The following is a 26,668-nucleotide window of genomic DNA, read 5'->3' on the forward strand; positions in this document are numbered from 1 at the left end:
TCAAAGCAACAGTTTCACATGGCCTTATTTTATCATTGTGCACACCTGTGGCTTCTATCCTTGAACCTGACCTAGAATGAATGTTTTTCCTTGATTACAAAGGAAAAAACAGCTGGAAAGGAAAGGCTCAGTTCCAAGCCTGTTTCTCTTCTTAGTGTAATTTATGAATGCTCATTGAATTCCTTATCATGCAGTCTTTACTTATTACCTATGAGGAGGGGGGCATGCTTTATTCTTAATTTTAACTTCATTACATCTTTCTGACAAAACAACTAAACTAAACTTTCTTCCTAAAATTATTTGAACAAAATCAGGAACTCTAAAGTCATTAATTCATCTAAACAGTATTAGTTCATGCAAATTCATCTTTATATTGATCTGCAGGAAATTTGTCCAATAGGGTGGGCTGATGCCCAGGAATCATTGTTATGTAATAGTGGCTGGAAAGGCAGATCAGCAGCAAGAAGCAATCATGAACCAAAGTCTCTGGGGCTCTGCCTCTCCAGAGCCATGCAAAATGGTGGGCCATCTCCAGGAAACTCACTTGTTTGCCATAGCCTTTTTTAGATGGCTCCTATCATGCTAGTGTTCCCTCATCACACTTCCACTCCCTCAAGCTCAAACTTGACCCCATGAAACATGTCTTTTCTAACCTTCAAATGTATCAACAGTCTTGGTTTTCATACCTTCACAGACATCTTTAATCCACAACTTTCCCTAACTCTTGTGCAGCTCACATTTTGGCTTCCTCTCTCAGACCATGATACCTTGGCCAGACAAATCTAACCACTCTTCTAATCCCATTCCTTCCTATCCCCAAAGATAATATCTACACTGTACCCAAAAACATCTAGTTCAAACAGAACCATGGTCCTGGCTGCACCCTTCCTGTTGTGCAAGAATGAAAGTTAACTCCACCACAATGGATCTCTGGTCCTTCAACAATGGCCCTGTCTTGGTCTATCGTCCTTCATGCTTTTCTGCCCTCTCCTTTGCTCACCACTGTCTGGTCACACTAGTATGGACAAATTGGCAAGATGGCTTGTCCTTAATCATTCTTGAACCTCTTATCTCACCCCTTAGCCCAAAGCAAAGCCCACCCTAACCACTGATCAAATAAAATGACCCAATGTATCTTAGTTCTATTATTCATCATTTTAGTCTTTGGGGTTTTTTTGTTTGTTGTTTGTTTGTTTTTGTACAATTTGAAATTAAGATTTCAAATAACAGGAATGTGAGCTTTACTCTATTTGTTAATTCTCTATAGGAAGTACTATATGTGAGGAAATCAGGATTAATTCATTTAAGTGTAGTGTCTTGAAACCTATTACCATTTTATTTCATATCCTAGAAAGAAGTAGAAATTATATTATGAAACTGTCATTTTAACATGAAAAATTATTTTCCTTCTCCATCTCTGTCTTTGTTTATCTCTCCCCTCTACTCCTCTCTCTCTCTCTTTCTCTCTTTCTCTCTCTCTCTCTCTCTCTCTCTCTCACACACACACACACACACACACACACAAACACACGAATAAAAACAAAATAAATTTAAACCCAATCTTACTAAGTATGCTACTATGAGTAAGAACAAGCACATTTGCTCCCTCTTCATAGTGGAGATATTACAAGACTCCATGGATGTCTGAAACTGATGATATCACGGAATTTCTTGCTTCCTATGTTTTCCCTTGCATATGCCTATGGTGAAATTTAACTTATGACTTGGGTAAGAGCTTAATAATATAAACATCAAATGGACTAAAATGAGCAGGACAATTGCTACACTGTATGGCTCTGACCTTTGCTATCCCATTTTCTCTTAAAATGTCACGTTCTTTCCATTCTTCTCTCACAGGAATTACTGTTCAAATTTGGTGGCATATATGAATTGTCGATATTGCAACTTTTGCAGTTTGAGATTGTCTTGAAGTGAAAGAAAGGAGATTAGTCACAAGTGTTGACTCCTGTGACCGCTGATCTGACGCTGAGACTAAGAGACTCAGTTTATGAAGGGTGGATATGCTAGTTAGACTTTGATTTCACATTGAAGAAAAGATTCTACTCTATTCCACAGAAGAAATGGAAACTTACAAGCTACTTATTTCTGGGATATTCTGTTTCTTATCTTTAAGCCATGCCTAACAATAGGTAATCAAAGTCATTAAAGTGAACATGAAGATCCATCTATTGTATCAAGTAGAGATTCACAGAAGTTAAAATAGGATGCAAGTCCTAGTTCACACACATGCAGTGAAAAGAACACATTCCGTCATCTTCTGTAGAAAGGCTCCAGGCTCTAGACCCTTTTCTGGGGGAGAAAGTAAGATACTATAATCTACGACTGAAGAGAGCTGTGCGGAGGAGCAAACACACTGTTTACATATGGACAATTAGTACATATTGCTATAAACAGCTCTGAAAACAGAGAAGTTGAGTTACTCAAGTACCTTGTACATTCAGCTTGATCTTGCCCAAGGCTGTACCAGCTGGGTTCTGAGCCACACACATGTAGGTGCCAGCATCCCCCCGAACAGCTCTGGAGATCTGTAAGCTGCCACTGGGAAGAACTGCAAGGCTCTTGCCTATACCACAGTCACGAAAGCAGAGAGAAAAGAAATTTTATTTTCCCTTCATAAGAAGTCACACAGATTTCTGAACTATGAAGCAGTACATCAACTGTAACAGTCTTTATTGAAAGCATGGTAGGTACCTGAGGTAATGACGTTGATGCCTTCTTTTTGCCAAGTTATAAATGGCGTGGGGATGCCTGTTGCTTCACACGGTAGTAGGATGGGGTTGTTTAGAATGACGTCCAGTTCACTTGGTTGGGGCTGAATGAATGGGGGCTCTGCAAAAGCCGAACAACAAAAGAATAGCATTGCTTAGGATAAGGCAGAGCTGCAGGCTACAGTGATAAGTTTCAGTGCGCCAAATCCACAACCCCAAGCCCCAGTGAGTCGACTGTACGAGAGAAGTCTCATGACAGGTCTTATGTTTTTTTAGATCTTGCTAAATATTAGCTGTAGTTGAAAATGCTGGTGGGAAACCTGATGTTGGAAGAGATCACAAAAACAAAAGGAGAAACATTTATTGTTTAGGTTGTTCTGTCTGGTTTGTGATCTTGTGCAATTTGTAGTCTATTGAACAATATCTTGCAGGTTTACATAACCCAAGACATTGCCATGACTTGAAGTTGCACATAGTACTATCTTTTAAGAATAAAACATGACAATAAAAACACAAATGAATAGTTAGCCTCCCCCGCCAAGACCAGCAAACTTTTAGTGTGGTGCTGGGGAGCGAACCCCAGGATTTGTACATGTAGAGAAGAACTCCACCCATCAACCCACCAGCGCGATTTTAGTAAACAAACAACCTTCCATACCTTGAACACGAAGGGTTACATGCCGTTGTGCTGAGCCCGCTGCATTTCGAGCAACGCAAGTGTATCTTCCTGCGTGGTTTAACTGGGCAGCAGATATCTCAATGGTGCCTAATAGGAAAAGGAAGTGTTTTGCTTTGTTTTGTTTCCTTGTTTGTTTGCTTCTGTGACATGGTCTTGTCACATAGCCCAGACTGTCCTGAAGCCTCATATGTAGGCCAAGGTGGACTGGAGCTTATAACCCTCCTGTCTCTGTCTCCCACAGTAATTCAGTGGGTTATATGTTTCTCATGTTTCTTTTGACATTACCAACAAGTAACTATTAATAGCTTTATTGATTCATGCTTTACTCGCCAAAAGACCATCAAATGAGGGATTTTTGTTTTAATATTTGGACAGTTAGTTAATAGCTGCAAGTTAATTTCAGAAACTTTCCAAAAGACAAGTGTCCATTTGTGCTCACTCCCAGCTTCCAAAGCCAGTCCTAGACCGGATCCGTCCATCTGCTGCTTCTTCAGGGTTGCCTTTTGGAAATGCTTCATTGAGGTGGAATCACACACTCTGGGTTGTTGGGTTTTTTTTTTTGTTTGTTTGTTTTTGTTTGTTTGTTTTTGTTACTGACTAAATTCACTGTAAGCATGTTTTTGAGATTCATTCATTTTAGCATGTGTAATATTGTGTCCCTTATTTACAGCCAAATAGGTTTCCTGTTGTGGACAATAGCACTTTTGTGTATCTGTTTAGCAGTGGATGGGCATTTGAATTGCTGTCCTTTTCAGCTATTTTGGATGGCTCTGTGAGCATCTCTAATGTACAGGAGCAGACAGGAGTTTAACATACCTTGGAGAGAGACCCTGGATGGAGTGCTGACTTTCGAACAACTCTGCTTAACAGCCCAAGAAAGTTCTACAGTGGTTTCTAGAACAGTACTTTGTGGTTACACTGGTATAGTGACCTTCTGTTTTATGATAGCATTCTAGCCAATCTATTGATTTTGGCTACTGAGGTAGCCAAAAATATTCTGCTTTTAAAAGCAAAGCTATATGCTGCAAGTCAATGTCCTATTATTTCCCATCGATTAAAGAAACACATAAATTCTCTTAGAACAATATAGTTTATCTTGAGGTTTTGCGGGACCCCTAACAGTGGAAGTGTCTCTGACTCTTTTGCCTGTTCTTAGGATCCCTTTTCTCCTACTGAGTTGCCTTGTTCTGCCTTGAGACAAGGGTTTTCCCCAGTCTTCTACATTTTTTTATGCTGTGTTTGGTTGATATTCCTGGGAGGCCTGCTCATTTTTTGAAGGGAAATGGATCTGTGGGAGAGGAGAGTTGCGGGAAGGAACTGGCAGGGAGTGGAAGGAGATGAAGCTATGATTAGGATATGTTGTATGATAGAAGATTAAATAAAAAGAGAAAAAATGAAAGAAAAAAAAAACAAAACCAGAAAACACACACTCACGAAATCTCAGGATGAGTTGTTACTCAATTTGTCTCCATGGTGCCTGCCTAGTACAGGATCCATTTTCAATAAAAATCATGTATATTTTCATTTAGTTAAATGTTTCTCAGTGCTATAAATTGCACAAATATTGACTATTACCATGATCCAAAGTAAATTGCAATATTTAGCACCAAACCTTTCTTGCTTAATTATACGAACATTAAAAATGGAGGCACAGTGGATCTAGGGGAGAGGGGAGGTAGATGGACCTGAGAGGGGAGAAAGGAGAGGACAATTGGGAAAGGAACTTGGAGGGGTGGCTGCAGTCAGGATGTATTCTATAAGAGAAGAATAAACAAAAAATAAACCATTAAAGCTTATTTTGGAATAACAAAAAAACCCAGGACAGCAAAAACTATACTCAATAATAAAAGGACTTCTGGGGGACTTGCCATCCCTGACTTCAAGCAATATTACAGAGCAATAATCATAAAAACTGTATGGTATTGGTACAGAGACAGGCAGATAGATCAGTGGAACAGAACTGAAGACACAGAAATGAACCCACACACCTATGGTCACTTTATCTTTGACAAAAGAGCTAAAATCATCCAATGGAAGAAAGAGCATTGTCAACAAATGGTGCTGGTTCAACTGGAGGTCATCATGTAGAAAAATGGAAATTGATCCATTCTTATCACCCTGTACAAAGCTTAAGTCCAAGTGGATCAAGGACCTCCATATCAAACCAGATACACTCAAACTAATAGAAGAAAAAGTGGGGAAAAGTCTTGAACATATGGGCACTGGGGAAAATTTTCTGAACAACACACCAATGGTTTATGCTCTAAGATCAAGAATCAACAAATGGGACCTCATAAAACTGCAAAGCTTCTGTAAGGCAAAAGACACTGTCATTAGGACAAAACAGCAACCAACAGATTGGGAAAAGATCTTTACCAATCCTACATCTGATAGAGGGGGAAAATATCCATAGGAGGGAATATAGAAGCAAAGTTTAGAGCAGTGACTCAAGGAATGGCCATTCAGAGCGTGACACACATGTGGTCCATATATATACAGCCACTAAAACTAGATAAGATTGATGAAACTAAAAAAAATGCATGTTGAAAGGGACCAGATATAGACCTCTCCTGAGAGACACATCCAGAGCATGTCCAATACAGAGGTCAATGCTAGCAACAAACCACAGAACTGAGAATAGGACCCCCTTGGGGGGAATTAGAGGAAGTATTGAAAGAGTTGAAGGAGCTTGCAACTCCATAAGAACAACAATGCCAACCAACTAGAGCTTCCAGGGACTAAACCACTACCAAAAGACTATACATGGACTGACTCAGGGCTCCAACTGCATATGGAGCAGAGAATAGCCTTGTTGGGGCACCAGTGGAAGGGGTCCACCAAGGTAAGAACCCCAGGGCAGGGGAATATGGAGGGGGCAGTAAGGGGAATGGATGGGAGGAATACCCATATGGGGGAGGGGAAGGGGTTGGAGGCTTATGGACAGGAAACCGGGAAAGGGAATAACATTTGAAATGTAAGTAAAGAAATATATATATAATAAAAAAAGAATAAAGAACAGACTGAAAAAAAAAAGCTTATCTTAGTCACATAGTCTCAAGTATAATTCTGACTTAGGCACTAAATGGCTTTTAAATAGACATTTTATTCTGTCAGTGGGAAAGTGTGAGTCCCTGTGAGGAGTGAATTTGCTAAGTCTGTGGTCTATCATACAAGCATGCTTATTGCATTAGAACAGCTTCAGATAGTACTTGTTAGTTTGTTCCTAGACTCTTTTTCTTTTTAAGATTTATTTATTATATATACAGTGTTCTGTCTGCATGTGTGCCTGCATGTCAGAAGAAAGCTCCAAATCCCATTATAGACAGCTATGAGCCACCATATGGTTGCTGGGAATTGAACTCAGGACCTCTGGAAGCACTGATAGTGCTCTTAACCACTGAGCCATCTCTCCAGCCCTAGACTCTTTTCTTGTCTTTTATCTACTCCCCCTTATAATTGTATTTTATTATAATTATATTTGTAATTGTATTATATATTATATTTATATTATATTTGTATTTTTATAATTGTATTTCAGGAGCAAAGGCTTTTTAAAGTTTTCATTTTGTCATATCAGAAGTCTGGGCAAGCCTGCCCATTGCTAACTATTCCAATCCGTGAGAGTGAAGTCACAGAACAAGGTTTTGTTACCTGAGGACAGAATCCGATAGCCGTCTCCCCTGGGAAGCAGTCTTATGCCATTTTTGGTCCAGTGAATTGAGGGGAGTGGAACTCCAGAAGCAGAGCAGGTCATTACTGCTGGGGACTGTCTGGTTACCAGGAAATCCATAGGTTCATCAGCTATGGTGGGAGGAACTAAAAGAGCAAAAAGAGGAAACCACACATTGCCATTCTATCCCTCCACCTTCCCAGTGCCATGCTGTCCCTCTTCTCCCTGATGTTAGAGAGTGAGAGTCAAGCAGGTATGAAGAGAGGCTGTCTGGTGAAAGGACAGACAGCACCATGTGTCTGTCTGTCTGCTTTCAAGCTCATTTTACCTTGGACAGTGAGGTCCACTGTTCTCTTGTCCTCTCCAGCATCACTTGTCACGGTGCACTCGTAACTGGCAGTGTCATCCACAGAGGGGGAAATGACGACGAGTGAACCTGAGGAAAGGGGTCTAGGGGAGGGAGAGTCCAAACACAAGTGCGTGAGCTTCCACGTGTTCTGCAGCTGGTATGGCAAGGGGCTGAGAGAAGCCGGGGAAAGGAGTTCCTCCTTCCTGCCAAATGAGCGTCATCTCTCTGATGCAAAGTTTGCACGGCAAAATGGAACTTTATATGGTAAAGGATCCAAACTTTATGTTAATGAGAGACAGCTGCCTGGAAGAACTGACTGAACCCCGAATCTTATGTTTTCTGAACACATGTATCATCATCAAACTTCTTCTCCTAGTAGATGAAGTATATTGACAGCTACTACTTCATAGCATAGAATGTATTCCTGGCTCCATTTGAAATGCTTCTCATAAAGCATCTCATAATTTATCGGTGACTTTGAGGATGGATATTTGACTACTTACATGCTATGTAAGTGAGTAGAGGTCTATCTGTTTCACTGTCCCCACCCCTGCACTTAACACACCTCTTTATATGTCATGGCTCATGGCTATTTTGGAGATGTGCCACGTCCATGCCTATATGTATATGTATATAGCATATATGTAATGCATATATTTGACATATATATATATATATATGTTTATGCATGTAAATCTCTTGGTAATATTTCCTTAACTTATAATAACAAACAAAAAAGAATGTATGTTTAGAAGGCTTAGAAACATTCTCATATGACTTAATGTAAGTTCAAATTAAAGTATCAGTTTTCTTCAAACTGTGCAATACTGGAACAAAACCAGTTTGGTGTGCAGTTGGGGAGATTGCTCAATGATTAAAACACTTGCTTCACAGATGTGAAAACCAGTGGCCAGATCCCCAGTAGTCCACATAAATGCCAAGAGGACAGAGGCCCAAGTCTGTAGGTCCAGACTTGGCAGGCAGAGGCAGGGTCCCAGTGGCTAGCAGGAATAGCTATATTGGTAAGCAGGCTGATGGTGAGATCCTGATGCAGTGAATAAGATGGGCAGTTGAGGATAACTCCAAACTGCCTCAGGCTTCCATATGCACACATATGTACAGTCCTGCTACACGCCCACATGTACCCATGCACATGTAATTACATATGTATGCATGTATGCTACACACTTGAAAATGGAAAAAGAAAAGAGACGTGGATTTGGTTTAATAGAAGTGTATTTGACATGCCGTGTATGCATTTTCCACACAAAGTCTACTTTTAAATCACTGAGTCCGATGCCAAACATTAAACGGTGAGAGAAACAGAGCCGATAGAGTTTCAGTGGAATCATTCCTGGTTTCGTATTTCCTGCTAAGTCAGAATTACTTCTTGTCGGAGTGTCACTCTGACTGTATTTGATGTTAGCACTCCGGCAGAGAGCTTGATGGGATAGCAGACTGTTAGTTAAACTGGCAGAAATTCTCAGTGCCTCAAAGTTCAGCCTTCAACACACATACACCGCCATATGGAAAGTTCTAGCAGGAAAGCTGGAAGAATGTAAGGACTGGAGAAACTGCTCTGTTTCTACCTACCCAAGTGGCCCAATAGCTACATTACATTTCGAAGTGTTAAGTTTGGTTTTTTATTTTACAACTAAAGCTTGTATTGACTTCCACAGAATACCTTTGCCTTTTATGTGAAAGACAAAAAACGGCCACTGTCATTATGAAATTATAGAAGACACTAAACAAACTAGGTTAAACATGCCTGCAGACCTCAACAACGGCCGTTATAGCTGCATCATTAACTAAAAAAAAATTAGGTTGGAAATCAAATTTCATACTAAGGAAGTACTTTCTAGTAACTGGCTAAATCTTTATTCTTTAAATATTTGATGCCCCGGTTGATAGGGTTAAAAGCTGCTTCTCAATGCTAGGAGGGATATTTTTTACAATGGAATTATCTTGACTTCATTATGCTAAGTGAAATTAGCCAGGCACAGAAAAGGCTCTGCTTGTTCTCATTATATATTGAAGATAAAAGCTGGGCTAAGAGACGTAAAGAAATGAATAGTGGTTACCAGGTCTTGGGAGTGATGGGGGTGGGGTGAGCAGTGACAGCAGCACGGAAGTTTTGCCTAGAGGAATGCCTGACTGTCCGAACATTGCAGAACAGCTGTTAGAAAGGATTTTTAATGTTCTTTTCTGGGGAGAAGGGTGTTAAGGTGGCGTTTAGCTGTGTAGTCCTGGCTGTCTTGGAACTCACTCTGTAGACCAGGCTGGTTTCAAACTCAGAGATCTGCCCACCTCTGCCTCCTGAGTGATGGGATTAAAGGTATGTGCCGCCAGCACCTGACAGATTTTTAATATTTTTAACACAAAGCAATATGTATGTATGAGGTGATAGATGCACCAATTATTTGGACCTAATCACTATACATCACATAAATGTATTGAAATGTGATAGAGTACTAATGATTATGTACAATTGTGCCAGGTAAAAATTTAAGAATATTTAAAATAAATGACTTATTCTTACCTGTATGAATTCTGATTTTGATCTACATTAAGCAGATGTCCGTTTTTTCTCCAGTTGATTGATGGCTTTGGTATCCCAGTAGCTTCACAAGCCAAAGTAGTTTGGACGTTCACGGTCACTGTTACATTGGTAGGACCCGCAGCAATGGAGGGAGGAACTAAAACAATTAAGAAGAAAACATACTCAGCAAATAGCAAGTCATTTGAAATATTCCGGACGAAATTTGTCATTAGTAGTTTTCCGTATCAAGGCACAACAAACTGTCACAAATTGTACAATGGTGATATTACCCACAGGAAAGAGAAACCATTGGCTTGTCTTGTTCATAATGTAGGGGAATATCCTTAGTCTTTGAGGTCCGAGTTTTTATTAGTTTATGAGTATCACTTAAAAAAAGTGAACCAAAACCTGGATTTTTCTTTTGTAAATGTATATTTACCATGGACTTGTAAATCTATTCGCCTACGGTCTGTTCCAGCCACATTGGTCGCCATACACAAATACCGTCCGGTATCTGTGACATGTGCTGACTGAATATGAAGAAATCCATTTTCCAAGATGGAGTATCTGTAAGAAAGGTCACAGATAAGTTCTTCTGAATCAACCCTTTTCAGTTTTACACCATGTCTCAGATAAATGTTAAAGACTTGGTAAAATCTGCTGTTAGTGTTTTTCTGTCTCAGGTGAGACATATGTACAACGACACTGGCGGAGGGGAAGGGTGCATGCCCTGTGAAGGTGACTAGCAGACAGGCTTGAGATCCTGATGAATTAAATGAGAGTTATACCTGCAAAATATTAAATTTTGATTCTCATTTTAGGATGAAAATACTGATTCTAAAAATGGTAAGATCAAAACAATTCATTTGAAGTGAAAACAAATAAAATGACTAATAAAAAACCAATTCGTTAGGAAAAATAATTTGAAGATTTACATTTCAATTTCTCGTTGCAGAATGTTCTTCCCCTTTTAGAACTGTTACCTTGCATGGCTCTCAGCTAGAACAACACCGTCCTTTCTCCATGTTATCCTGGGTGATGGCACGCCTTCAGCAAGGCATTCCAGGGCAATTGACTTATTTAAGAGAGTGACAAGGCTCTGGGGACCACCACTGATGCTTGGAGGAACTGAACAAGAGACAAACACAACAATCTAATTACAATAAATAGTGCGGCCCTCACTCAGGATCTAGAGATGTAAGGAGAACTTTAAGTGAAGGAATTAGCTTTGTCTCTACTAATCTACCTCAGGATAAACAGAATTAAAGTCTAACTCCTGAAATCTCACTGAAGATATCCTGCATTTGAAAATGAAGAATAAATGGGGAGAAGAATTTAAATCCTGATACAAAATGAGAGAGAAAGGGAGGAGAGGGGGGGGGGAGGGGAGGGGAGGGGGGAGGGGAGGGGAGGGAGAAAGAGAGAGAGGGAGAGAGAGAGAGAGAGAGAGAGAGAGAGAGAGAGCATAAGTAAAAATTCAGCTTGGGTCTGATGCAAATTAAAGTTGATATTTCTTATTTCTCTTTAGCCAAATAATGGTCAAAGAATGTTAATGCTGGAACAGCTTCACTTTAAATAGAGAACAGAAAGTGGGCTGTTTTAATGAAAACCACATCTGTGGTTAATCATGTGAGTCTCAGAACAGGCATTTTATTAATCATAGCGTTCATGTGGGAATACAAAGTCTGAACTTTAATTTTAGTATTAGAGGTTATTAGTTGTGTGGGTCATCCAGTATGTTGTAAAATGTCGTGTTAAAATCCAAAGGGGCTATTGTGGAGGGAAATCTACCTAATTTCCTGAATTTTGGCAAGTTTTGGCATCTAGATATGCATATTTACGAAAATTACAGTAGTATGGCATTGGTTAAGAAAGTTGTAACACTGCATATGTATCAGATGGTAGAAAGCCACCACCAATAAAGGCAAGCTAAATGATTGGCCATTTGTCACGTATAGGTGTAGTGTGGTGGTTTCCTCTCAGCTGGATTTGTTAATAATCCTGTGTGTGCGTGTGCGTGTGTGTGTGTGTGTGTGTGTGTGTGTCTGTGTGTCTGTGCGTGTGTGTCTGTCTGTGTGTCTCTCTGTGTGTGTGTGTCTCTGTGTGTGTGTCTGTGTGTGTGTGTCTGTGTGTGTGTGTGTGTGTCTGTGTGTGTGTGTCTGTGTGTCTGTGTGTGTCTGTGTGTCTACGTGTGTGTGTGTGTGGTGGGCATTTGTGGGCTGTGTGTGTATTCCTCTATATATCTTTAGATCTTTAGATCTACATTTTTGGAACTGAACTAATTTGCCAGACATGTCTGACATAAATCCTATATGTTGCTTTCTCAAGCTGACCACAAGGATTTATTCAGTAAGCTCCTGAAACACATTATCACCTTTTTGAATATTCTTGGTGAAATTTTCAAATGGTGAAACCCTAATTTTTCTTACCATTTACAGTGAGGATAAATTCTCTTGTAGTCTTTCCTGCGATGTTGCTGGCGACACAGGTATAATTGGCCGTGTCTCCCAGGTCTGCATTATTAATTTGCAAGTATCTGCCTCCAGACAGGATTCTTACTCGAGGTGTTGCCTGGATTCAGAGTAAAATCAGTCACCAAAATGTCAGCAAAATAAAATAAAACATTATTTTATTTATTTTAATGGTGTGTGTGTGTGTGTGTGTGTGTGTGTGTGTGTGTGTAGGGGGTATATGCTCTATGTGCATATGTGTGAGTGCTTGGGGAGGCTAGGAAGGGGGTGCTGAATCTCTGGAGCTGGAGTTATAAATGATTGTGAGGCAACCAACATTTCTGCTACATGAACCCACCATGAACTGAACTCATGCTCTCTGAGAGAGTAGCAAATATGCTAACCACTGTGTCATCTCTTCAGACCTTCAGCTATTTGATAAGAGCAAAAATAACCAGGATGAACCATAGAGTTGCCATGTGGCAAGGTTGGTTTGTGTAATAGCTAAAGTCTCTTTCATTGTCTCATTGACTTTGATTAAGTCAGGGTACAAGGCCTCTGATGCCATCAAACAAGGAGAAACAAGACAGGACAGATGGTCCAAATTAAGCCTTTATCAGTCCTCTGTAGGATGTTTTCTGGAAAGCAGTGCCTACTAGATTTAGCATAACCAAAGCTTTGAGAGTCAGCTTTCATTTGCTGTAAAAGTCTAGCAAGAATTCCAAGCTGTGCTCTGTCAGGTGTCACCCAACCATAGGAAGCTGTAAGAGGAACTTTGGTTTTTCCTTCGGATTCTGGGCCCAGAAACCTGTCAGTAGGGATGTCACAGATGCATTCCGGCCACTCCAGAGTCCAAATTCCAACCAGGAAAACTCAGTAGTAGCTTTTCCCTGGAGATGTGGTAGACCAGTTCTTTTAAACCCTTGATGGTTTCTATCCTTTTAGTCAAAGACAGAGCTAAGAGTTTAATTAGGACTTCAATCTACAGACAGCAGGTTATACAACAATGTGTCAGTTTCTAGAGGGTCATGAGTTTACCTGTGTTGTGGCCCAAATGAACTACTAAGCGAGGGCTAGAAAGGGAAGGCAGTTGGCCGAAGGCTCCTGGGCCCGCCTGCGCAGGTGGAAGTGATTGGGTTTTGCCGCTAGCAAAGGCTTTTCACGGACTTTGCCTTTTAAGAACAGATCTGTGGGATCAAGGGGGGGGGGTTACCTGTAACTGCTCCCCGTTTTTGAGCCACGTGATGACAGGTGGAGGCACAGCGTCAGATTTGCATTCCAATGTCACCTGCCTGTTCCTTAACACGGTGAAGTCCTGGGCTTCATCCACTCCAGCAATGTTAGGAGGCACTAAGCGTGAGAACACCGTATCAGTGCATTGATAAACGGGCTGTAAACGATTGATCTACTGGTCTCCAACAATGGCTAAGTTTACGGGACGATAAAGGAGGCATGAATCTCAAAGGTTAGTCACCTAATGTATGGTGCAGATTATTAACAAATTGGATCTTTATTACTTAGCACTTTCCTATTGATTAGACAATGGAATCTTTCCAGCAAAGCGCATGAATAATAAGAACTACATCATCGTCACCTTTGATGGGTAGTGAGGAAATAGAGGCACAGTGCTGTCCTTCCATCAGCTTCCATACTGGGTAATACTTTACTCTGACTATTGAAAAATGATCAAATAAGCAACTGCCCATCGCAGTATGAAGAATTATGTACATTTTTCCTGATTAATACAGACATATTTCTCAGTATATCATAATTTGGGTTTACTTTGGTAGGCCTTAATTTTCAGTAGGGAGATCAGGGAAACTTCATACCAGACGATCTGCATTGCCTAGTCAGTCAGGCTCTGAAAATTAGATCAATTTCTGTTTGGTTTTCAAACACTCCTCCCCATGAAGAGTGATTTAAATTTATATATAAAAGTAATATTCAAAAGGGCCTAGTTAATTCAAACTGTCTGGAAAGTAAAAGGCAATGATTTTAAAAATCTTTGAAAGGACATATGTGCACATGCATGCATATGAAGTGAGTCAGCGTAGGACGGTAAAATTTAAAAATAAAGGAAATAGCTAACATATTGTCAACATAGATAGAAAGGCAGAATATCCTAATATGTCTAAATAATTCTAAAAAGGGAGTAAGATATATGGCAGTAAGATATATGGCAGTATGCAATCTTAAAATGACGCTCTGGAATATATGTGTTAACACAAGAGTATTCATCATGCCATTAAGTGATACATAAAGTGGTTTAAGTTCCGTGTTCTGAAATGTTCCTTTTTGATAGTAAGGATCTTATTTCCCTAATGAGTTCCCTACGCTGAATCAATCTTCCTGCCTCAACTTGCCAAGAAGCCAGGACTACAGATATATGCTGCTGTGCTCAGCTATAAAATATTCACAGACACAAAAAAACCATTGTATCCTTGTGTGGTGAGACTAAGGATTGTTTTTATTCTGATCATTATTGTAATTTATGTTCTATCATTTTTAAGTCACCAAATCTGAATTGTTTAGGTGAAAACAAGACGAATAACTCAAAACTCCAATGAACTATATCCCAAAGAGCTCATACATTATTAACACGATGAATAAAACTTGTAAAATATGCATTTTCAACTTATCTACATATGAAGTGCTGTGAAATGTCAGGACCTTCTCTAGTACAGTTTTTAACTAGGATTGCATGTGGTTCCAACATAAATCACCAAAGTTACCGTGTACTCTCACTAAATATTCTTTGTCATCGTCCCCTGCAGGACTGGATGCCAGGCAGGTGTATCTTCCTGTATCCTCCACCTACAAAACCCAAAGGAGCAAGTTATGCAGTGTTCCCATGCTGGTGTCGGTGACAAAGATAAAATGTCCCTAGAACTGGCAAGATTACCATACAAGGCCAAATAACGGGAGGAAGTGCAGCAGATGAAACAGACTTCGTCACTATGGTTAGCGTTTTGATGTGGCACATTGGCCGACATCTCTGTTATGTATAAAACTATGACTAAAGGAGTTTTAGAAAGGAGTTTTGATATAAGAATATAAAAAGGCATATATAAGTAAATAGTTATATATGTCTATGTGTACTTGTAGAAGACATAGCACCAAGTATGGCCCCTCAGATGTTCAATATTTAATTTGGAGAAATAAACATTCATAGGTTCAAGTTGCATAAACTTCATTTATATAAATTTCATCTGTTAAACCATAAACTTCATTTACACTCTTTCTGAAGGAAGTGGTATGTTTAGAGAAGCAGCTGGTAAACAAAACACCAGATTACTAAGTGAAGTAAATTAATACCACATCTCTAATCTGTCACTGAGATATACAGCGATAGAACGCTGTTCGATTACACTGTCAGACTGACGGCAGAATCTATTTGATTGAAATCCAAACCAATTATTTAGAAATACTCCTGGATGTTTTCTGCTGGATGTTGGTTTTCATCTATATGTTTGGCATTATATGAATACCACATCTGGAGATACTATTCTAGTAAGCCTTTCTATTAACGAAAACATGTTTTATAAAAGTAAGAAGTCCTCAGCCATTTCATTTATTCTAATACTTGGACATTCTCTGAATACTGGCATTAAAATTATTGTATTCAAATTTGACTTTATAGGTTATGAAAAACCTCTTGCTGGCTTCACAAATTCCTTTGAATAAATTTAAGACATGTCTGAAAAACAGAGTTGGGGGAAGGATTGAGGAACCCTGTGGGAGTGGGGATAGAGGTTCCACAAGGAGACCAACAGACTCAACTAACCAGGACCCTTGGGGCTCCCAGAGACTGAACCACCAACCATAGAGCATGGCGGGACCTAGCACACCCGTCTGCACACATGTAGCAGACATGCAGTTTGGTCTTCATGTGGGTCCCCCAGCAACTGGAGCTGGAGCCTACCCTAACTGTTGCCTGCTTGTGGATCCTGCTCCCTTTACTGGGCTGTCTTGTCTGACTTCGGGGTACAGGATGTACCTAGTCCTGCAGTGACTTGAGGTGTCAGGGTGGGTTGGTTCCCCAGGAAGGACCTCCCTCTTCTCAGAGCCAAAGAGGAAAGGGTGAAGGGAGGAGGAGGAGATGTGTGTGTGTGTGTGTGTGTGTGTGTGTGTGTGTGTGTGTGTGTGTGAGAGAGAGAGAGAGAGAGAGAGAGCAAGACTTTGATGCAAGTGGGGCTGTGATTGGCATATAAAGTAAATAAATTAATTCATGGAAAAATAAATGAACAACAACAACAACAAAAAGACAGAAAAACAGTTAAAACATATATTAGACAAATGTTCATAGAAGCCTTTGATTAAGAATTAGAAAATACAGTACCAACCAACCAGAGCTCCCAGGGACCAAAACACCATCCAAAGAGAACACATGGAACGACCCATGACTCCAGCTGCATATGTAGCAGAGGGTGGCCTTGTTGGGCACCAATGGGAGGAGAAGCTCTTGGTCCTGCCAAGGTTGGACCCCAAGTATAGGGGAATGTCAGGGAAGGTAGGCAGGAAGGGGTTGGTGGTTGGGTGGGGGATCACCCTTATAGAAACAGTGAGGGGGATGGGATAGGTCTATGGATGAGAAACCAGGAAAGGGGATAACATTTGAAATGTAAATAAAAAAATCTAATTTAAAAAAAAAAGAAAAAATGTTAATGTTGTGAACTATAGCCTAGATTTTTAGAGCATAAAAGCCCCTTTCTCTCATAGATCATTAAAAAAATTTGTCCCCAGCTCCGAAAAATAGAAAAGAAAAAAAATTTATTTAGATATTTGCTCAGAACAAAACAATCTGCTTAAAGATATTTAGATGAGTTTGCATAGCAGCTCTCTTTCCATAGTCATAAACTATAAACAACCTGATATAGAATAACAGGTGACTGGCAAACAAGAGATGATTAAAGACATAAAAAGAATCATGTTTTGATGAAAACAACAATGTAGATGGATCACAAAATGATTGTTCCAGATAAAAGAAACCAGGCAAAAATGTGCTCACTACATAGCTTTGTGTACATACATTGTAGAAAAATCAAACACCAACAATAGCTTAGGGCAGACCCGTGTTTGCCTGGAGGAGGGAGGAGTGGGTGGGAGACATAGTCAAGGGGCTTGGGGAGACATTGTGGGTGGTTTGTGTTTTCAGCGTGTTGCCTCTAGAGATGGCTTGCACTGTGTTCAATAGATCAAGAACTTTATATGTATAAGGTAAATAATATAGTTTATTACCAATGATATGACAAAAAGGCTGTTTGAAAATTCTCCCTTTTCTCTATTCCTAAGCTTGCTTCATTACACCTAATTAACAATGGCTTAGTTGTCATTTATTTTATACTCTGCTTTGTTTTCCTTTCCGATACTATAACCACACAATAATCTTATTTCTTATTGGTAAAAACAAAAAGAATTAGAAAATAAGGGTCTGGGAGCAATAGCTCAGTGTGGAAGATCACTAGCTCTGAAAGCATAGGGACCTGAGTTCAAATCCCCAGCAGCGATTTAAAGAGATACATGAGGATGCCCGTGTCAATAACCTTAGCACTTTGGATTCTGAAGCTCAGGTCTGAGAGTTCTCTGGTCAGTCACCCTCTCTGAAAGGCAAGCTTCTAGCTCAGTGACAGTCATCCCCTCAAGCCCAATGAGGTTGACAGCATTAGAGGGCCACTCCTAACATTTTGCTCTGGGCTCCACATGCTCTGCACACTACCATGAATATGCTACACACAGAGAGAGTGCACACACACACACACACACACATGCACACACACATGCACACACACATGCACACACATGCACACACACATGCACACACACAAACACACACGCACACACACATGCACACACACATGTGCACACACACAAACACAGAGAAACAGACAGACAGACAAACAGAGAGACAGAGAAAGACCATTTTCAAGAGAGTAACATTTGATTTTTCTCATCATCTCTTTAAAACCTCTAACTCTTCTTTGCCAACTCTTGTTAACTCTAGACTGTTGATACTCCCTTCACTTGTCTTCAGAGTGTCAAACTTAACGCATCACTAGTAGCAGATCAAAATTTACTTCCACTAGGAAATATTTCCCAACAACTTGCTTCGTTCTGGCTACTCAGAGTCATTACTTATAGTGTCGGTTTGAAGTGTACTCTGCTAAGTTTGAACAATTAAGTAGTTGTTTTTAGATTCTGGAGAGACATTGACACGTGCTATGCTTCAGAAGAAGAATGTATAATGGCAAAGCTGGATCAATGTATTTGATTGTAGGATTGACATGTCTTGCCTGGAGCAAGCCACAAACTTAGTTTATGATGGAAGATAATTCAAGAAATAACTGTCTATACTGTTCAATTCAGAATTTGCTGAGAAGATGTTATGGTCCAGGCATATTAGCAGAGAGCTGAGAGGCACATCAAAAGATGTCATTCCGATGTGTAAAATGTAATGTAAGTGCTGTAACAGGTGTGCACAGCGTGTCAAGACAACACATCGCGAGCAGCAGAAGCAGAGGCAAGCTTGAGGCGTGGTCATGTTTCACTTTCTACCTCATGGCTGTTTCCAGTGGTTTGCGTGTCTGCCATCTCACTGTATCTTGCAAGACATTTTATTTCCTTGGGAGAGAGGGAAAGTTCTTGAAGGGTTTAGATTCAGTGTATGGATTGAAAGTTTTGTGTTCCTGCTATGTTTGGAATGAAAGGAGGAGAAGTCATGTGCTTCATGACAGCGAGCTGCTGTGCTGAGGTCTACTGCCTCCTTTACTCACTATGGTCAGTGCCTCTTTCAAGATAAAGTCTGGCTATTCAGCGTCATACAGGATGGACATTATGACGGTACAGTCACAGGAATTATAATTCTTGTTGTTGAATTTAATTGTTATGCTATTATAGGTTTCTTTGGAAACCAAGACAAACATATCATGTACCATATTCTTTTGGACTCTCAGAATACATCATCATCATTATCATTATTATCATTATTGTTGTTGTCGTTGTTGTTACTGATACTGTTATTTTATCCAAAGTTTACAAATGAGGGCATCAGGACACTGGTGAAGAATCTTCATAATATAAAATTTTCCTCTATTATTAGCATAAAAATTATTGATAACAATATATCCCAGACATATATTTAATATGTTAATATTTCAGATCAGTCTCTTAAAAATAAATCAGAATAACCATCTAATTCTACTGAAAATTCATTGCCTAAAACTGTTTCTCCAGCCCTCTGTTGTCTAGTTTGGGGGAATCAAAAGTGCTCTCTGAAATCTCAGACATTGTGTTTTAGGTTGCTTAACCTGGTTAGTGAAGAACTACATAGAACAAAGTAGGAGCTTCAGAAAACATATTAGAACATGGAGTGTTGAAAACGTGCTTAAGTTAATGAGAAAGTATGTGTTTTTCTTCACAATGTTCTGTCAGATTCTTCATCTTCCTTCTATTTCCCCAGTCATGGATATCATAGAGGCAATCTACCCTTTGCAAATCTGTAGAGATTGGTGATGTATTCAGATGTACGGATGTGGTTATTCAGTAGCTATCATTTATTAGGGGATACAACATTAAAGCAGATAAAATAATCATGTGAATGGAGACACTGACCTGCGCACTGGACACTCGAAGAATAGCTCCTCCTTCTAGAGTCTGCACTTGCTCTGTCTGTAGAAAGGGCCGGCCATCTTTCATCCAGGAAATCTTAGGGGCAGGGATTCCAGAAGCAATGCAGGATAGTTCAAGTGGGTTATTTACAATTACGGATACCTCTCCAGGTCCTTCAGATCCATTGATGTGAGGCGGTTCTAATGAAATGGGAGTGCGCGACAAAAATAAGGGGTTGTTTTACACATGCGGACATTAAGAGGAAGAATATTTATAATATAAAGTTTGCTGTTACTATTAACATAAAAGCATTTACAATATATCCCATCTATATGTTCACATTCCATACATATGTTATTATATCATGTAATATATACATGTAGTACATATACATTATTATTTATTTATCATATTTCAGATCAGTTTTAGCTGATCTGATCTTTAAAAGTTTGAAAAGGAAACTCCAACTCGCATTTACATCCCTGTGACATAAAACGTTTAGAGTATGGAGAGTAGAACGACGGTAGATGGTCTTAGTTCTTCTCACTGGCAAGGGTTCAAAACACCGGGAATAGTGGTTTCTGCATGGAGCACATTTGTTATGTCTAGGCAGGGGTAGCTTTCTCTCTTACTGTTTATACTTCTAAAATTACCTTCCTCCAGAGAAAGTTAAAAAAAAAATCTAAACACTTGGTCCTTGGCTCTACTCCTTCCAAATGTAGTCCTTTTAAAACAGACTTTTCTCACAGCGACCAGTGAACATTTTCAGAGAAAAAAATTGTAGTTCATGCTGTAGGCTTTCGGGCTCAGGAGGCAGACAGAGTGGATGCTGGACAGCTCCAAGGGTGAGCTGAGGGGTTTTGCCTTTGTTTTTATTTTAAAACAGGCACATAGTTCAGAATCTGACTCATAGCACAGGACCTGATGTCCCACTGAGTTTGAAAGGAGTGCCACAGGTCTGTGGATCTGGATAGACCTTCAAAAAGAGAACTGGCATCAAGAAACACAGCGAGACCCTCTGCGTTTCTTTTAAACTCATGCATGTTTTACTTCAAATTAAATGCTTTAAAAAGCAATTACTAAAATCTCTACTGTAACAACTTTGTTGAAATTTCCTTTACGTTTTTTTAAAATTTTTATTTAATCTTTTTTTTACAGTCCAAACTTTATCTTCCTCCTGGTCCACCCTCTGACTGTTCCACATCCCATACCTCTTCCCTACCCCCCAACCCCTGCCAGCCCCATGAGGATGTCTCCACCCCACCCTACCAGACCTCCCCACTTCCTGGGGCCTCCAGTCTCTTGAGGGTTAGGTGCCTCTTCTCTGACCGAGTCCAGACCGGGCAGTCCTCTGCTGTATATGTGTACTGGGCCTCATCTCAGCTGGTGTATGCTGCCTTGTTGGTGGCTCAGTGTCTGAGAGATCTTGGTGGTCTAGGTTAGTTAAGACTTCTGGCCCTCCTACAGTCACCCTCCTTCTCAGTTTCTTCCAGCTTTTCCCTAATTCAGTCACAGTGGTCACCAGCTTCTGTCCATTGATTAGGTATGAATATCTGTATCTGACGCAGCTGCTTGTTGGGTCTTTTGGAGGGCAGTCATGATAGGTCCCTTTTTGTGAGCACCCATAGCCACAGTAATAGTGTCAGCTCCCTTTGAGCTGGATCCCAATTTGGGCCTGCCACTGGACCTTCTTTCCTGGAGTCTCTTCTCCATTTCCACCCCTGCAGTTCTTTCAGAGAGGAACAATAATGGGTCAGAGTTTTTGACTGTGGGATTGAAACTCCATTCCTCACTTGATGCCCTGTCTTTGCTGGAGGTGGGCTCTACAAGTTCCCTCTCCCCACTGTAGGACATTTCATCGAAGGTCCTTCCATCTGAGTCCTGAGGATCTCTCACCTCCTAGGTCTCTGGTACCTTCTGGAGAGGTCCCAACCTCCTACCTCCTGAGGTTGCCAGTTTCCATTCTTTCTGCTGGCCCTCAAGGCTTCAGTCCTTTCCCTACCCAATACCAGATCATGTTCCCCTCTTCCCCTCCCTGTCCCCTTTCGCACACCCAGGTCCCTCCCTCTCTCCCCCTTCTTGTGACTGCTTTCTTCTCCTTCCTAAGTGGGATTGAGGAATCCTCACTTGGGCCCTTCGGCTTGTTGACCTTTTTGAGATCTGTGGATTGTATCCTGGGTATTCTGAAGTGCTTTTTTAAATTATTGTTTGTTTTTCTGCTAATATCAACTTATTAGTAAGTACATACCATGCATGACCTTTTAGATCTGAGTTACCTCACTCAGGATGAACTCAGGACGATATTTTCTAGTTCTATCCATTTGCTGCAAACCCCAGGATGTCCTCGTTCTTAATAGCTGAGTAGCAGTCAGTCCCCTGTAAACTGTATCCATTCTTCTGTTGTGGGACATCAGGGCTGTTTCTAGCTTCTGGCATCACAAATAAGGCTGCTATGAACATGCCTCCCGTGGCCTGGTGGTACATCTTTTGGGTTTATGCCCAAGAGTGGTATATCTGGATCTTCAGGTAGACCTATTTCCAATTTTCTGAGGAACCTCCAGATTGATTTCTAGAGTGGTTGTACCAGTTTGTAATCTCACCAGCAATGGATGGGTGTTCCTTTCTCCACATCCTTGCCAAGATGATGTGCTGTCACCTGAGGTTTTGAATCTTAGCCATTCTGATTGGTATGAGGTGAGCTCTTAGGGTTATTTTGATTTGCACTTCCCTGATCACTAAGGACTTTGAACATTTCTTTATGTGAGTCTTAGCCATTTGAGATTCTTCTGCTGTGAATTCTGTTTAGTTCTGTACCACATTTTTTGATTGGGTTGTTTTTGGTGGTTAGCTTCTTGAGTTCTTTGGATATTAGCCTTCTATCGGATGTGGCGTTAGCGAAGAATTTTTTCCCCAATCTGTATGTTGCTGATTTGTCTTATTGACTATGTCCTTTGTTTTACAGAAGCTTTCCAGTTTCAAGAGGTCCCAGTTATCAATTCTTGATCTTAGGGTGTGAGCTGTTGGAGTTCTGTTTAGAAAAATTCCCCCTGTTTCAATGAGTTCAAGGCTCTTTCCCACTTTCTCTTCTATTAGATTCATTGTATCTGGCTTTATGTTGAGGTCCTTGATCCACTTGGACTTGAACTTTGTACAAGGTAACAAATATGGATCTATTTTCATTTTTCTACATCAGACTGCCATTTAGACCAGCACCATTCATTGAAGATGCTCCATTTCTGTGTTTTATAAAAATATTCCGATGTGAGCTGGCATTCGGACAGCTTTTGGTTCCTTTTCCAGTGTCCCTCATACTTGTATGATGGATTGACTAACCATTTAGTTACATACTCTGGAGACTGAGACTCACTCTTGATATCTTCACATCATCAACTCCACAGCTGAAATTTACAACTAAGCTAAAATAAATGTGCAATTATTTCTAGAAAAATATATACATTCTTTTATTTCCATCACTATAACCTGAGGTATAATACTGTTTATGATAGAACATCTTCCTTTCTGCTTTTAGGTACCTCTTCCTCATTATTATTGATGATGATAATAATAATAATAATAATAATAATAATAATTATTATTATTATTATTATTATTATTATTATTATCAATGTAAAACTGCCTTAACTGCCCTGTTTATCATTTGTGACCTTGGTTTTTAATATAACATTTTAAATTTATTCTTTGTGAGTTTCTTACATGTATGAGGTGTGTTTTGATCCTATTTGACCACCCTCTCCTTCCAGCTTCTGGATCCCCTCACCTCTTCCTTCCAACAGTGGGAACATTGAATTTAATTAGTGATGTCCATGCATTTCCTTCATGGGTCTGGGGCCATCCATTGGAGCATGACCAATCTACCAGTGACTATAACCTCAAAGAAAACTGATCAGCTGCCCATAGCTCCTCCATTAGGGGTGGAGTTCATATGCCTTTTCAGAGTGTTGATTGGCATTATCTCGTGCAGCTCCTGTGCAGGAAACTGCAGCTGCAATGTGTTTGAAATGGTCCAGAAGTGACCATTTTGGCCCAGTTCTCTCTAACCTTTAGCTTGTATAATCTTTTAATAACCTTTTCATGATTTTATAAGCCTGTTGGGGAGGGGACCTAACACAGATGCTCCACTTCTCTACCCAATATTATTTAACTATTAATTGCTTTTAAGTGACTCCAGTTTTGTTAGGGCTAGAATAGTAGTATTTGTCATATTTCTCAACCTATTTAGCATGTATTAGATAGAATATAGGTAGCACTGTTAGCCAAGGAGGTCTAAGTGGATGTGCTTTTTCCCCCTTTTTTCTTATTGGATAGTTTATGTATTTACATTTCAAATGTTATCCCCTTTCCCAATTTCCCCCTCTCCTATACTCCCTTCCTCTGCTTCTATGAAGATGCTCCCCTTCCCACACACCCACTCCCATCGCAACATCCGGGCATTCCCCTACACTGGGGAAATGAGCCTTCCCAGGACCAAGGGCTTCTCTTCCTACTGATTTCAGACAATGCCATCCTCTGCTACATATGCAGCTGGATCATGGGTCCCCCCATGTGCACTCTTTGGTTGGTGCTTTAGTCCCTGGGAGCTCTGGGGTGTCTGGTTGGTTAATATTGTTGTTCTTCCGATGGGATTGCAAACCCCTTCAGCTCCTTCATTCCTTTCTCTAACTCCTCCATTGAGGTCCCCATGCCCAGTTGGATGGTTTGCTGCAAGATTCTTAATCTGTATCAGTAAGGCTCTGGCAGAGCCTCTCCAGAGACATCCATATCAGGTTCCTGTCAACAAGCACTTCTGGGTTTGTTGGCTGCTTATGGTATGGGATAGACTTAAGAAAGTCTATAAAGAGACAACCCCTTGGCCATAGGCTTTCTCCCTTGGTTCTGCTTTAGTCAGAGTTGACTTCTGCTGGAGGTAAAGGGACATTGCAAGATCATTGATTAACCATGATGTAGGCCTCAAGAGAAGGACAAACATCCGAACTGCCCAGCCAGGGCAGCAATGGCTACCCCCAACCCCAGACATCTCTCTTAATGAAAAAGCAAAGGATCAAGGATGTCACTCTGTGACAGTGCTTGCCTAATATGCTCAGGGCCCTGGGTTCACCTCTGCATCACAGAAATTAAGTTCAAAGCCAAGGTAAATCTTAAAATAGGAAATGGTAATCTGTTTAAATTTTGAAAAATCTTTTTTCCACCTTCACAGTTTATTTCTTCTTGATCAAAGATCCAGTAGGACCAATGGCTGCAAGCTCCTACGACTTTTATTTTCTCACCATGTATGTAGTTATCATAGCCTTGAACACCGAGCCCCAAACAATCCCTTCATTCCTTACGTTGTGATGCTAGACTATTTCATCACAGCAACAGGCAAGTATCAGGGCACCCTCCATCATTCACATCTTGACGTTACTGGGAGGTACTGCTATAGGAAGTGTGGCCTGCACTGAAGAAATGGAAGAATATTTGTGGAATGGGGCGACAGGCATATCTTTCTCTGACCTCTTCTTTTTAGTCTCTGTTTCTCAGCTGTGGTGAGAGAAACACCTCTGTTTCGTCATCGTGTTTGCATGATGTTTTGTTGCTTCATGGCCAAAGCAACCAAACAGATGACCATGGAGAGTTCTGAACCACTAAGTCTAAGTCATTCCCCCAACTTTATACAGTTTTATTAGGTATTTATTAGAGCGACAAGAAGGCTGAGTAGAGCATACTCATGCAAAAAAAGGGTCTATCTTCCACAGTACTCAAATCTAGGTTCTAACTAGTTCTATCTTATACCTATCAGAATGTCTGAAATAAAAAACTCAAGGGACAGCGCATGAAGGAGAGAATGTGGAGTGATAGGAACACTCCTCCATTGCTGGTGAAGGACGGATTAGGGGACTGTCAACAGCCAGTATCACAATTCCTAATACTGCTCTTGGAATCCATTCTCGACTTACAGCCTTTCTCCTTACAGCCAGATTGCTCTTTCCAAGTGAAAGATCTGTTTATGCTATGGTACTTACTACAACTCATAATGACTTCTTGTTTTTAGAGGATAAAACTGGAGCTTTCTTTCAGAATTAACATATACATTTAAATTTTATTTAATTTTTCCATAGTTTGAGTTTTTTGACAATCATATGATGCCTTTTGATTAAATAAATCTTCATTCCCTCCCCTCTAATTCCTTCCATATCCACCACCCCTGCACCATTTTAACTCCCAAATTTATGTGCTCTATTTTGAAATCCACTGAGTTGGGACCAGTTAGCATCGACCTATAAGTGCACAGGTTAAAGGCGCTGGAGCGTGCCTCTCAGGAACCATGTCCCTGAAGAAAACTGACTTTCTTTCTCCCAACAGCCATCAGTTGCCAATAGGTCCTCACCCAGGACTTGGGACTTTTGAGTCTTTCCCCTGTTAGTTCTGAGATTTTGTAGGCACGATCTAGCGCGGGTCTTACGAATAACATGACAGACATGTGTGCAATGGCCTTGTTATATCCAGCAACTAGTCTTTCTCTTCAGATGTCTACGTCTCAGGCCCTCACCGTCTGTTTGACCCCTGTGATGATGCCTGAGGCTTTTAGAAAGGGTTACGATACAGCTGTGCCATTCAGACCCGACAACTCCAAGTCTCTTGTTCTCTGC

General features: G+C 40.4%; 1 protein-coding gene across 1 annotated transcript in view; it reads right to left on the reverse strand.

The window, feature by feature from the left end:
- The window catches only part of Hmcn1 (hemicentin 1), a 442,192-nt gene that overhangs the window by 56,019 nt on the left and 359,505 nt on the right, over positions 1–26,668 (reverse strand). Inside the window, 12 exon segments of the mRNA XM_032915428.1 lie at positions 2,450–2,584; positions 2,713–2,850; positions 3,388–3,495; positions 7,060–7,224; positions 7,407–7,528; positions 9,967–10,123; positions 10,406–10,533; positions 10,950–11,094; positions 12,396–12,537; positions 13,630–13,766; positions 15,149–15,230; positions 20,025–20,221. Coding sequence (XP_032771319.1) covers positions 2,450–2,584; positions 2,713–2,850; positions 3,388–3,495; positions 7,060–7,224; positions 7,407–7,528; positions 9,967–10,123; positions 10,406–10,533; positions 10,950–11,094; positions 12,396–12,537; positions 13,630–13,766; positions 15,149–15,230; positions 20,025–20,221 — 1,656 coding nt within the window.

This window comes from Rattus rattus, chromosome 10, assembly GCF_011064425.1.
Source record: "Rattus rattus isolate New Zealand chromosome 10, Rrattus_CSIRO_v1, whole genome shotgun sequence".
Taxonomy (NCBI): domain Eukaryota; kingdom Metazoa; phylum Chordata; class Mammalia; order Rodentia; family Muridae; genus Rattus; species Rattus rattus.